This window comes from Amphiura filiformis, chromosome 1 (genome assembly GCF_039555335.1).
Source record: "Amphiura filiformis chromosome 1, Afil_fr2py, whole genome shotgun sequence".
NCBI lineage: Eukaryota > Metazoa > Echinodermata > Ophiuroidea > Amphilepidida > Amphiuridae > Amphiura > Amphiura filiformis.
The window spans coordinates 77,311,112-77,325,608 of record NC_092628.1 but is presented as its reverse complement, the minus strand read 5'-3'; the positions used below and the strand labels follow the sequence as shown (position 1 = coordinate 77,325,608).

Genomic DNA, 14,497 nt, shown 5'->3' with positions numbered 1-14,497 from the left:
CTTCTCTGTACCCTAGTCTCTTTATACGTGTGAGAATTGAGAAGAAGCAGAAGCAGAACACAGTCAATAATGATGTCCTTCAAACAAAACACATGATAAACCTACTAATAACTCGATTAACTCCACTTCCACTCCACTCTCCTCTACTCCACTCTTCTCTCCCCTCCCTTTCCATCTTTCAACCAGATGTCTGGGTCACTCTTTTCAACAGAGACTCAGTGACTGTGTCCTGTCAGAAAGATGGATACAGGCTCCTCAAGAACCACAAAGAAATCCTTTCTTCTGTACCATGTCTGGGATCCATCGTAACTGACTGTAGCCAAAATGAGCATAATACACAACTTCGGGGTAGGGCCCTAGGTGTGCCAAATAAAGGACCTGAGACTTTAAAAAAAAAGGGGGGGCATGTAGGCTACATTAGCACTGAAGAGAGAATCTTGAAAAAGACTAGATCAGAAATAATGAAACTTTCAGCACTTAAAAATAGAGATCACAAGCCGGGATCACAGTGCTTTTATTGTGATTAAAAAACTATTATTACACCTATAGCTCACCTTTCATTCATTTCATTCATTAAAGGTTTATTACACAATTGTCATAGCAGTATAAAAACTGAAATGCAACAATTTTACAAAAGTACACGCATATAAAATGTTAAAATACATAAGTATAAATGCTAAAATACAATGTACATATAAATACAGCAAAAACATGAAGAAAAGAGCAAATTACATAGTAAAACATCCACACATTCATTTACACCCATTCATCCACACCTACACCCCCACACACACCCCTGCATCCCATATCCACTCCTAAACTATCACTACCACAAGATCACACCCACTGACCTTACACACCACTTATTCAAACTCTATCTCTACTCATGCACTAGTGACTACATACTCAAACTCCTTCTCGGCACACAAATACTTTCAAAAATGAATTACTTAGCATATTAAGATCATATTAAATGAGAGAAAATATATTGCACATAATAATGTTTATAAAATTTGGTGGAGATGGGAGTGAAAATGCAAATAGCCTTGTAAAAAAAAAAAAAGCTAAAAACTAGGAGTCTTTTTATTCCACATATTGGCCATGTACACCAGAGGGCTTTTCTGACAACGCAATGTTCTACACCTTGGTACCGACAATTGGTCAGAATTTCTTAAAACTCTGCCATGAATGGTGCTCTTCTTTGGCGGTACCCAACTATGGAAACGCTCAGATTTGAAAAGCGAGTTGAAAAACTTCAAACATTGTTGCTCACGTCTCTCATACATGGTTGGCAACTTACAAAGCTCAAGTGCCTCATCATAGGTTGTATACTGCTTGCCAACAATGATCCTACATTTCAGTTGAGGAACAGCACCAATTGACAAGGTTCGGAGAATATTTCAACAAAAACTATCTATGATATATTCGTTTACTCCAAGGACGTGCCGAAAAGCGAACGAATATAATCTATTAAAACAATTATTATACATCAATTTAAACAATTTATTATAATCTATATACATGCTATTATCATGATTAATATCATCAAGTTAAAGCAAACAAACGGGCGACACCAAGTCCGGTCTTGCATGTATAGTATGTAGTATATCAGTCAGAATCAAAGAGATAATCCATCAGAGGGTCAAGTAGAGTCCAATGAATTAAAATATAGATCATGTTATCTCCGCATGTAACGACTGTTTAAACAAACACATTAGAGACATTGCGATTTCCAAACGTAGGTATCGGACGTACGTTGATCTATTCAAAAACCACTCTCCTGTATCGAAGCGAGGTCACGTATTTAGCCAGTTTTGAAGATTTTCCACGTCCGAAATAAACGTAGATACATCGTTGAAAATGCACAAAATTTGTCCATTTCACAATATGTTAAGGTTATGAATTATTTTAGTGAGCTTTGGCAAAAACTGCATTGCTCAATTCATAGCGAGCGTGTAGAAGAATTAAAATATCACAGCTATACTTTTATAGGTGCTGCGGTTCTTGAGTTACGTTGTAAAGAGGGCTGAAACAACAACACTTTTCTAAAACGTACATAACTCATTAACAACAATCAATTAAGCAAGTTTGCAAAGTATACGATTTGTAGAATGAACTTTTGCAAAACATCAAGGTGTTAATTTTCAATAACATATTGATCTAGGTAATGAAAATCGATTTTTAGGTTGCTTCGACCAACAATACCTCGTCTACCCTTAAAGACAGTCAATGATAATGAACATACGAAGGAAAGTCTACTATTATGATCCTTTTTATTTGTAACAAATCATTATAATACAGGTACAGCGATGTGTTGAAAATCGACTAAATTTATACGCGATGTCCATACGCAGAGATTGCCCATTGAAATGTGTGTGATACTTTGCGTACAAAAAATGACATTGCGATTTCCCATTTTGGATTCCAACGTAGTATAAAACGCAGATGATACGTTGAAATATGCTGATTTTCGAATCGATTTTCGATGTCGAAGTTCATGCAACGTGCCCAATTTTCAGGACGAAAAAGTCTCATTTTGAAAGTAAAGTTATGATATATGGATGTAGTGATCTTTAATCTACCAAACTATATGTTTTAGGGCAACTATAATATTTGGGGAGCACAAAAATACAATCAAGTTTAAGCAGCATGTTAAGTCAAAATTTTAGTCAAAATCAAAAGCGGGCTGTTTGAATTAGGCAGAGACTCAGTAGCCTGCGCTTGCTGTTAATTTTTTAATCACTATGCCCTCTATCGACATAGATTAGATTAGATCAGATTGATAGTCTTTATTTTAGCCGACTAGTTCTCCTTCGTGACGAATGAGCACAATCCAGTTTGGAACCGAGACTAGCAATATTTTACACCGTATAGTATGCAGTATATCAAAATCAAATAGTCAGAATCAAAGAGATAAAATTTGTCCATTTCACAATAATTTATGTTAAGGTTATGAATTATTTTAAACTGTTGTGATTTGGTAGTTCACAGCATCTTACGAATGACGCAAAAACGTACGTGAAAACGTACGGTCCACGTGCTGCGTTTGTAACATCGCAATCTCTCTACTGTATGGTACCATTATCTACATCAATATATTATTGAAAAATAACACTTCAATGTTTTCCAAAGTTCATTATACAAATCATATGCTTGAAACGTGCTTGATTTATTGATGTTAATGAGTTATGATCAATGCAAATCGCAACAGTTTAAAATAGTTGCTAACCTTAAAGGCTTATTAGTGATCCCCGCGAAAGTGTAAGAAAGTAAAAACAAAATGCCTAAAAGTGAAGGATAAGTCATTCAAATTGTTATTAGGTATTTTTGAAATGAACAATTTTGCATAAAACAAGAGGTTACAGATTCGTATAAAATGTCTTATTTTGTCCTAACCCTAGAACTACGAAGGGGGCCACCCCCCCTCCAAGATTGTTTATACGTCATAAAAAACGCATGCGTTTACGCCCAAACGACCCGAGCTAATCGTAGATGCATCCTTTGCGCTCATTTTAGTGATAATTTTTTTTACCCCAGGTGCTGAAATTACTCCAAGAGCTACTGACATTTTACCTGTAAGTTAGGTAAAAATAGGTGAAAATCGCATTTTCTAGAATTTTTTGCTTTCAATTTTGCCTATATTCTTGTACATAACCAGAATTTCCCAAATTTGCATGGGCGCCCTCACATTATGACATCATAGCGATATTATGTGGAGAATGTGTTTGTTGGTAGCAAATATTACGGTATAATTGAAATTAGGGGGGTGCAACCCCCCCTCTTCGTAGTCCGTATAACAAGCTATGGCTCAGTAGTTCTAGGGTTACATGACTTTCGGCTATCTCACTAGTAGTAGGCATGGTTAGTACATCTGTGATACTTTAAAAAAGTGTCAAAATCTGAACTTTGATGATTTTTACGATTTTCTGGATCAGCAAATCACTGAATAGGCTTTTAAATACTCTGGTATTCTGCCCTGTTTCCAAACCGATATTTTGGCATATTTGTAATACTTACACATGTTCCAACTTACATCTATGAGCAAACTGTCAAATTCGGCCTATTTGTAGCAAAACGGGATGATTTTCTGTTGGTCCGACATATATTATCATAATATTTCAGATTATGATAATATGTCGGAACGATCGCAAATCTTAATCTCCTACGAACCCAGTTTGGTTACGCTTTGGTTACAATTTGTCACTCACCACAAAACTTTGCTAAACGAATTAATCTGCAAGAAATGTTTTGTACATAAACATAATGTAGCCAGAGGTTTCCAGTGATATAAAAATCTCAACTTTTTTTGAGAAAAGTGGGGGATGATGCTGTGGATCACGAAATGCCCTTTTAAGTGGTCCACACTGCTGCGTTAATATGTCGTACGTGTTTCGCTTTTTATAGCGTACGAACTTGGACCTCGGGTCGCGGCTACCATAGTATATAATATTTAAGGACGCACCATTATATATTATCGGGGGGGCTAGGGAGGTTTTTTGGAAAAATTGCCTCACTGATGAGTAAAAAAAAAATAATTTGCCTCACTGATGAGCAAAATAACAAAAAACTAATTTTCCCCTACCCAGTTCTGTATAAAGGTATACATTAAAATTAAAAAAGACAACTTCGCTGCCGAAGGCGGCCAAAAAAAATTTGCCTCGCAAGGAAGCGAAAAAAAAAAAAAAATCTGCCTGACCCAAACTCGCTGCCCCCCACCCCTCGACAATTCCCTCCCCCCCACCCCCCCCTCGACAACATGTGGAGGGAGCATAACCAAACTGGCTGCGTAGGAGACTAATTCTGAGGCCGCAATCGGCGTCCTAATCCAAAAAGTGCGAGATATATCGAGTGATAGAGGTGAAGTTTATGATGTTGTTTCTTTGCAAATTTTTTTCACGTGATTGCATAATGATTGCATATTATCATTTTGGAAGAAAAAAAGAAAAATCTAAAAATTTAAAAAGACCGTATATTAAGGCTTTAAAAGCTCACAGACCCATCTTTGTACATTGTTTTTTTTTTAGGGGGGGGGGGGGGGGCTCAGAGCACATCAGGCACACCAAAGAGCATTCATAATACGAGCAATGTCCTTCTGATATCAAATAATTTTGATTTATTTAAATTCGCAGTATAATACAAAATTTATGGCAAATTATAAAAAAAAAATGAGATTTTTGACATGTAACAGCCCACGAAGTCAGAAAAATTAAAGTCCTTTGGCAGATATGTATTAACACACACACGATTGCTGTCACTAAATATCAATACATTTTTCTTTTTCTTATTATTTGCCACCAGTGTTATTTCCTCGCCTAATAATACTTTTACTTACAAGATATCAAGCTATTCAGTAAAGATACGTCTTGGTAGATACTTGTTGTTGATCATGATACTTAATTTAGATATTACATCACTTTCTTTATTTACATGATAATTATAATTGAGAAGATATTAGCTGCTAGATAGGCCTACCTCTTGCAAGAAGCCCTCTTGCCAGTGGCGTAGCCAGTTTTCGGAACCGGGGAGGAAGCACAACTTGTAAATGTACCGACGGAAGTTGTGAATTGTTGAACCCAATGTGATCTTCGGAAATCTAAAAGGTGAGGGCTATACGTCGTATATATATCCTTCAATGTGCTAACGTAAACAGCCAAAAGGGAAGAGTCCCCGTGGGGGGCACTCAACTTTGAAGTGACGGTATGTGCCTGTCAATAGGCCCCCTTTTTTGAAGTCGACTATACCCGATGACCCCCTTATTTTTAAAAGTCATACCCGATGACCCCCTTTTTTTAGTTGCGGCTACCCAATGACCCCCTTTTTTTGGTTGCGGCTACCAAATGACCCCCTTTTTTCTAAATTTTCTAGAATAGCATCATCAAAATGCAACAAAATAATGCCGAAACTTTCAAATTTTGCTCCATTTTTTCAAAATTTTCTACCCGATTTCGATGACCCTTTTTTTGAAATCTTATACTCAATGACCCCCTTTTTTCAAAATATTATTCCCAATGACCCCTTTTTTATTTTGTTTGTACCCAATGACCCCCTTTTTTTAAAATAACGCTTTGTTACCGATAGGCCCCTACTTCGCGACACCGGTAGGCACATACCCGTCACTTCTAAAGTTGAGTGCCCCCCCGGGAAGAGTCATGTCCAAGATTTAAAGTATTTGAGCGACAAGTTCCTTGTTTCTTCACCCTGCACACACAACGTTATCTAATGTTGACCCCAACTTATTTTTTAGCCAAGGCCCGTCGTCGACCGACGGCCTAAGATGAATCGACGGCAATGATAAACAGGGGGACAGCCCCCCTGCCTCTTGCTGATATCTGACAATGTATGTAGATATTACATCGCTTTATTTATATTATATTATTATAAGCTATATAAGATATTATTAGCTACTGGGTACTGATAATTACGATATTGCATCACTAACTCTATTTATAAGGTAAGATATTTGATAACAGATAGTAATTGCTAGGTACTTCCCAATAAACACAAAATGCTTTTAAAATGTTTTAAACAATTATATTATATTTTGGGTTCTGGTTTTGGTTTGGTAAAAATGTTTTTTAAACGTTTTAAAATAACATTAAACAAAGGTCACTCAAACGTTTTGTATGAAAACACACTGCAACAACATTTTTAAAATGTCGAAATGTTCGTGTAAAAAAATATTTTGTCAACAATTAATTAACATTATGTTATTGCAGTTTCAAAAAATGTTTTCATAAAAAGTTTTCAAAAAGTTTTATATCCATATATCGGTACCCTTTTTATAGTTTTGTGTTTGCCGGGTTGTTCCTAATATAGGATATTATTATGTAGATTTACATCACTCACTTTATTTCAGATACGCTATATAAGTGTTCCCTTCAATATTTGGACAAAAAGCGATATTTTCTCTTTAAATCGCACTATTTTGTGGTAATAGAATAGAATAAAGGATGCAGCATTGTCTTTTACACCCAAATAATGTGTCATTGGCAGTAAAAACGTTTAAATAATGAACTGCGCCTCACCCATTATTTACATTTTTACTGCGTCGGACATATTTTTTGGATGTAAAGGATAATGCATTAACCTTTATTTCTTAAATATATAGTTCTTGCTAGATACTATGTCTGAGGTTACATCATCATTTTGAAGTTACACTTTTGTAAAATTGAGTTCTCCGCAGGCCTTGTGTATCCTCTCAGCAGTTGCTGGGGTTTCCAATGTGAACACGTCTGACTTCCCTCCATCAGCTCTGGCAGATTGAATGGCATCTTGGATGGCAAAATGTACAGAGCTTGCAAGACATAAAGAAGGTTCACCTATGCCCTGGAAAACAATGTTAAGTCGAAGTGTGGTTACAAGGTTTGAGCAGAAAACATCATTGTCCTAGAGCTTGAAACAGGTGCAAGTGGGTAATGTATACATAATGATGCTAATGAAGACAAACTCTGTTACATGAAGAACTTATGTACGTTCTTTTATGCTCAGAGAAGTTCGGCTGCTGAATTTGAAGGTATAATAGGCCTACATTATGAATACCAGCAGTCAACACTGGGGTTTGTCATCAACTACTACAGAAAAATTTTGTTTCTCATAGTTTTCCAAGTTTGAACATACAGTCATCCATAAGTGATACTCCATCGCCCTTTCATATAGCCTATATAATACACATAGGCCCCTACCTTTGAGGAATAAACGGCTCTAGCATTAGGACAGTTTCGCAGTAATGTGATGTTGAATTCAGCGGGTATGTCTCGCACACATGGAATCTTGTAGTTGTATGGTCCGTTGGTGATAAGTGTCCCATCTTTGTCCCACAGAAGCTCCTCAAGCATGAAATAGCCATATCCCATCATGAAAGCACCTTCAATCTGTAAAACATTATTATGATAATATTATTGGTAAAAGTAAAAGACACGCATAGTACGCTTGCGCCATCAAGTGATTGTCATCTGGTGCCGGTGGGGCTGACCTTACAGAAATACGCGCTAGATACTTAAAGTACGCCAATATTTGAATAAGAATCTTGTATTTTGCATTAGTTTGGTGGTCCGACATGTCTGTTAACTGTGAATATGGATTCACTTTCAAATTCTCGGGTGCACATAGCAAAACTGAACTTGTAGTACATCACTAGGATGACATAGCAATTTTACGGTTTGAAGGTCTTTGTTTAAACTTGCCATATATTTTTGCCCTTTTTATCAACTTTAGATGTTCACCTGCCCTTATTGACCAATCACTGTAGAGTAGGAGCAGTGGCGTAGCATTATAGCGTCCAACCGATTGCAAAATATAGGAAATCCCATCGGAAAATCGCCGAAAAACGACTTGTGCACCCCTTCCCATCATACTCGATACCCCAATCTGGCCGGAATTAACGAAGCGGAAAACTGAAAGCGAGGACGATTATGTAGCCTGAAAACTGAAAGCGAGGACGATTGTGTCCGGGGATTGTGTAGCCTGGCATCGCTAATACTGTCCTAATTTGCCACAAACGAGTTAACGAGCACATAGACAACTGGCTTTCGTGCGCGTAGTAAAAGCTCGACACTGCATAGCAAAGGACGCAAACAGGGCCTGGACGCAAACAAGCAGTCATGATTGAGCCATCAACGGCTGGAAGGGCCCAATTATAAGAAAACTCTATACACTATTTTGTGAATGTTATTTTTACACCCAAATAATGTGTCTACGGCAGTTTGCCCAATATCATGACTATATTAAATGTTGTTTACATCAAGGTAGAGTGCATACATATCCACAGTATAAGTGACAACGCGTATCGTGCAAAATTGCGCATGTATCGTAGAAAAATGCATAGAATGTATCACACTTTACTGCGTTTATGTTTAGACAAATCACATTGCGTGGGTTTGAACAATGAATAGTGCAGGTTATAGATTAAAAATAATGAAATTGAAATCACTCATTCACCTGTCCAATATCCAAAGCAGGATTTAGACTCTTCCCCACATCCATTACAATATCTGTACGTAGCAACTCATGACTGCCTGTGAGACAGTCTATCTGTACCTCGCTACAGGCTGCTCCATATGTAGAGTACGGATACGGATTGCCGGCTTTAGTATTCCAGTCCCATGTGTGGACAGGTGCTCTGATAATAAAAAAGGGATTAAAATCACGTCATGAAGTCAAAGTATGGACAATCTGAAAATTCAGCTGCCCGCCCTACAAAATAAATTATTAACAAGTCAAATGCGACCGCAGCTAAATTAAAGCCAATTTTCAATCAGTTGGAACTATGAAGACATCATGACATGCCTTTGATTAAATGACGCCGGGCACTAAGCCAAAATAGATGAGCAACAATCCAAACTAGAGAGCGTTATTATTTACTCAAATGTGCTGCGTGTTGTATACGGTACAGTGATCAGTGCTCAGAGTATTTTGGCTCAAGCTTTTGGCACAAAATAAATTATTAACAAGTCAAATGCGACCGCAGCTAAATTAAAGCCAATTTTCAATCAGTTGGAACTATGAAGACATCATGACATGCCTTTGCTTAAATGACGCCGGGCACTAAGCCAAAATAGATGAGCAACAATCCAAACTAGAGAGCGTTATTATTTACTCAAATGTGCTGCGTGTTGTATACGGTACAGTGATCAGTGCTCAGAGTATTTTGGCTCAAGCTTAAAGTATTTTGTCCATTTTCTTGTGAATGTATTATGAGTAGCAACGGTCTAGTTCAAGCTGTAGCAGGGATTCGGGAGAGAAGAAATTGCAACTGCTCAAGCTTCCACAAGTACCAAGATTTAGCATAATTATATAAATATATAAATATAAATTCTCACTGATAATATCCAACCACAGAAAGATTCACTCGAGCGAAGTAAGCCGAACTGACCTGTAGAGCAGTTAATAAATAATACATAAATTAATCATTAACTATGCGCATCCTATTTTAGTAGAATTTTAAATGAAGTTATACAAAATTGTATCAAACATCAATATTTTTTACGCATGGCATGTCGTCTTTTATTATCATGAGTGCCATTTCTGCACCAGATTGCTTTTTCCTAAGAGTTTGAGCCTGGCTATTTCTTGATGAGTGTTGGCTCACAGGCCTCAATGTAAGATGGCTTCCTTGATTAATGGAACATGGATTCCGAGGACCTATAACATATTAACATTACATTTGTCATAGTAAATAACCTGTAAGGTACATTAACACTTCAATGCACTGCATGCTGCAGAAAATTGCAGTGACTGTCAAGTTGAAGCCTACCTGCTGGGGTCGGGCCTTTCTTCAATGAAAACCATGATTACGTAAGGCCCTTTTTTTCACACACAATGAAGAACAGTCTACCGGCAATAAAAAGCTGGATCTAACTCATTTTTGTAAGAAATGAATTACAACTGGCATCTGGTACATTATATTATTTAAAGGTTTCACCTAATTCCACTGCAATTCCCTGCATTGTGCAGTGTTGCGAAGTATGAATGTCCGTGAGTGTGTTTATGTATGTCCAAATAAGAAATGTATTTACCCAGTCAGCAAAGTTTCCATCAGGTTTGGCACTTTTATATGGTGCAAGTCTACCAATCAGCGTGTCACATGCATTCTGAAAGTACAATCACATGCACGAAGAGATTCATCAGTATCAGATTTGAGCACTGACATATTGGAAAATGTTCAATATTCATGAAGTAGTGCGATCGACACCTATTCGCCGTAGAAGTAGTGATGTAACAGGATTAATCATTATAGCGATGGGTGAAAACAAAGCTGCACTTATCACTTTGTTATGCCTGTGCACGTGTGCAATACAATACCGCTCTTTTCAATTGATTGAGGTAACACCTTTGGACTGTAATAACAATGGTACCACTTTCTTATGTGGGGTGCTTGCACATGACTTTGTTGTGGTCACTTATTGATACTCCAATAACCAATTTAATAGCGGAACCTCTCTTGTTTGAAACAATGGTACCACTTTTGTGATTAACCTGTCCGACGGCGGTAAATCAATTCGGCATCAAAGGAACAACGCGTTACGTAATATATTATCTCCATGATTAATCTCCTGGTTGTTAAATTGTTTGATATCGGCACTGGATACTGTCATTACTGAAGTCTGGAAAGTGGCATTTCACTCAAACCGTGGTCTTTGTATGTGCAATGGAAAAGTGATAAGCGCGAACCAATTTAGGGCAAAATGTGTAGGTTTTCTTTTTCCGAGATAAAAGAAAACTTCTAATATCCCTAGGTAAATATTTTCTTAATTTAGTTTTTCATACTTATGATTATTTTTAAGCACTTTTATGTTTTGTGTATAATCCATCAAGATGTTTTCAATGTTAAATACTTTTAAGAATTTAACATTGAAATCATCTTGATGGACTAAAAATAACCTTTACTGCCATGCCCCATAGATCAGTACTGTAACTCGCTGCAGTATCGGTAGCATTTGGTACAACGTGAGTGCTATTCTCTGCTACGTGAATCTTGTCCACGGGTATCCCCAACACACGGTTCGCAATCTGGATCATCTTGGTGTGAATTCCTTGTCCGACTTCAACCCCGCCATGATGGATGAGTACTGATCCATCCAAGTAGAGGTTGACCATTGCTCCTGCCTATAGAAACAAGAAATTGGTGTAATGTCATTATCCTCACGGGTGATCCTTTGAGCGTATTTATAATGATCCAGATTATCCATTAAAACAATGAATATTGTCGTATAATATTTCCGTATACAACCATTTTAAACCCGCTGTTTGTCGAAGGTCGATTCCCAGCAAACACAAAAACGTTTTAAAAACGTTTTAAATAAGTTATATTTTGGCTTTTGGTTTAGGTAAAAACGTTGTAATAACATTACAATGTCGGGTTATATAAAGGTCATGATAACGTTTTAAAACGTTTTGTATGAAAACACACAACAATATTTTTAAATGTTTTCAAAAAATGTTATTGTAAACTATTTTTGCAAACATTTTTGCCAAATATTGTGTCAATACTTAAATAACATTATGTTAAAATATTTGAACCCAGCAAACACAGAAATATTCTTGAAATGTTTTTTTTTTCAAAACCTTTTAATAACATTTAAATGTCGGGTTATATAAAGGTCATGAAAACGTTTTTAAAACGTTATTGAAAATATTTTGGGCAAACATTTTTCGCAAAATATTTTTTTAACTCCCCAAAATAACATTCTGTTTAGAATGTTTTGTATCAAGTTTTCAAGAATGTTTTTGGAATGTTATTTTAATATCCTTTATATAACACGACATTTAAACGTTTTCTGTAAAACATGTTTGTTTGCTGAGCAGTAGATTATCAAAAAATGTTTTTTTAAGGTTATGGAAACGTTTTATGCTCTTAATATACCCAACCCGACATTTAAACGTTTTCTGACAACCTTTTATAACCTTTTGGGAAGGATGTCCAAAACGTTTTGTGTTTGCTGGGTTGCAACCCAAATTTGGTAATGATTTTTAATTAAATTACGCCCGAAATTTTACGCCTCAAAATTTTACCATTTACCTGGTGCATAAATTCGGGGAAATTACCAACGATGAATCTCAAGGGCACTATTGCTATACCACGCTTAGTCCACTTGTTCTTGCTAAAGAAAAAAAAGAAGCAAAACATTAATTTGCTGTAATTCCTTTCACCATGTCCATGATGTTCACACATATTTTGAACAACACATTATTTTATAAAATGTTATTATCTATTGATGGGGGTAATTCATTCCATTGTCTTAATGTCATGGTTCTTGTGCAGTTAGACGAAGATCAACAGTAACAGATTGCACACATACAGAGACATGGCAGGCGATGAGTGAAGGGCAATACATTCAAAAATTGTATTCACCTATGGTAATTAATCCTGTTAGAACACTACTTATATCTTGTATATATATAGCCCCGATGATGTGCGTTAGAGAGTTTTGGAAAATTCTTCAATAGTGAACTATATATCTTTGAAAAGCTAAAGAGTTGATCACAAAACAAACAAAAATTCACTGGTCAACTTGAAGCATGTCAAAATCGAAAATCTTACACTCGAAGACTAAGTTTCACGCCTAAGTTTAATACCAGGATTTGAAAAAAAGAACATTATTGTTTTTTATTTTAAAGTGAAAAGGTGTATATCAATTTGTGTTCATTTCAACACCGAATTCGATCATTCAAGTGCCTAATTTAATAAATGACTGCATTGGCCTTGTAACAATAACCAGCGAGTGTATCGAGTTTTGAGTGTCTAGCTCAACAGAAAATTAAATACCTGTTGAAGGTATTGACTTGGTCTCGCCTGTTGTGATAGTCACTCTTGTCCAAGCATTCTTTCCAGCATCGCCTAAATACATCAAAACCCTCGATACGAATACCATAGTAGGTTGAAGGAATGTCCTCCTTGTGCATGTTTACTTCACGGACCTATGGATCATTGTCATAAACAATACACATTACAATTTTGTGCAACATTGCTTTTTTTTTACTCTTGAATAGATACATTTGATTCAGTTTGAAGTTAATAAAATACATAAATCATTATTATTTTCACTAGTTTTCTGACAATATTTTTGAGTGAAATGCCATGGCCGAGTGTGGTGTTTCCTGGCTTGATCTGCATCAACACTGACACCAACATCAACATCAAGCCCTGGTCTCGACGGCATGTTTCCATTGGGGCTAATAATAGCCAGGTACATCCCAGGAAAAACTACTGCTTTCCCCTACCAAAACCATACTTGGCATGTATGTTACTTCTGATGAAAGATACATGCCAAGTAACATACAACATGGATGGACCTGTCTAAGCACAACTGACATATAGTGCCAGTGCCGGTGATCGAGATCAGACGGGGTCAATGCACTTTTATGGTTGATGGCAATTATCTGGCCTATCAATATTCACTAGAATTTGTATTTTGTTTTTGTAAATTAGACAAGAAAAGGAGTGAGTAATTTTGAAGAAAATGGAATTGAGAATTCTAGAAACAGAATATTTGGATTTAGAAAAACACTGTCTCACCTGCAATACTGGCAGACCACACTTCAACGCAATGTCAGTAATAACGGACTCTATAATGAAGAGAGGCTGAACGATACCAAATGCACGCGCTTGTTTGGTGGATGGAACGTTAGTACAGCAATTCTTGACCGTGACATGTATACTGTCCATTGCGTATACACCCTCGATGCTAAAGAGTGTCTTTCCAAGAAGCTTAAAAGATAACAAGAAATAATGTGTGAAAATGCAAAGCCTTGATTAAGTAATGAGTGTATTTTGAAAATAATAAAGAGTTTACCAGTTTAAGAGTTTTAAAAATTTAAAACGTGAAACTTAAACTGCAACGGCATTTTCCACTAGTCAGATGATGGTGGATGCGATATCGCTATTTTTGACGTCGCCATTGGATTAACACATAATCATGAAATCTTCACAAACAATTCTAAATTTGTTATGTGGTGTCAAAGCAAAATTATCTTACTCTAAAACCGTTGGGGTTCTGCA

At 36.5% G+C, this 14,497-nt stretch overlaps 1 protein-coding gene across 1 annotated transcript in view; it reads right to left on the bottom strand.

Annotated features, from left to right (window-relative positions):
• Positions 1–6,144: 6,144 nt before the first annotated feature.
• Positions 6,145–14,497, bottom strand: part of LOC140163062 (xanthine dehydrogenase/oxidase-like) — a 46,373-nt gene continuing 38,020 nt past the window's right edge. Inside the window, exons 25-33 of the mRNA XM_072186431.1 lie at positions 14,015–14,206; positions 13,265–13,416; positions 12,518–12,599; positions 11,380–11,604; positions 10,515–10,589; positions 9,819–9,871; positions 8,938–9,118; positions 7,683–7,871; positions 6,145–7,326 (exon numbers count right to left, since the gene is read on the bottom strand). Coding sequence (XP_072042532.1) covers positions 7,153–7,326; positions 7,683–7,871; positions 8,938–9,118; positions 9,819–9,871; positions 10,515–10,589; positions 11,380–11,604; positions 12,518–12,599; positions 13,265–13,416; positions 14,015–14,206 — 1,323 coding nt within the window. The 3' untranslated portion in view covers positions 6,145–7,152. The remainder of the gene's footprint in view (positions 7,327–7,682; positions 7,872–8,937; positions 9,119–9,818; positions 9,872–10,514; positions 10,590–11,379; positions 11,605–12,517; positions 12,600–13,264; positions 13,417–14,014; positions 14,207–14,497) is intronic.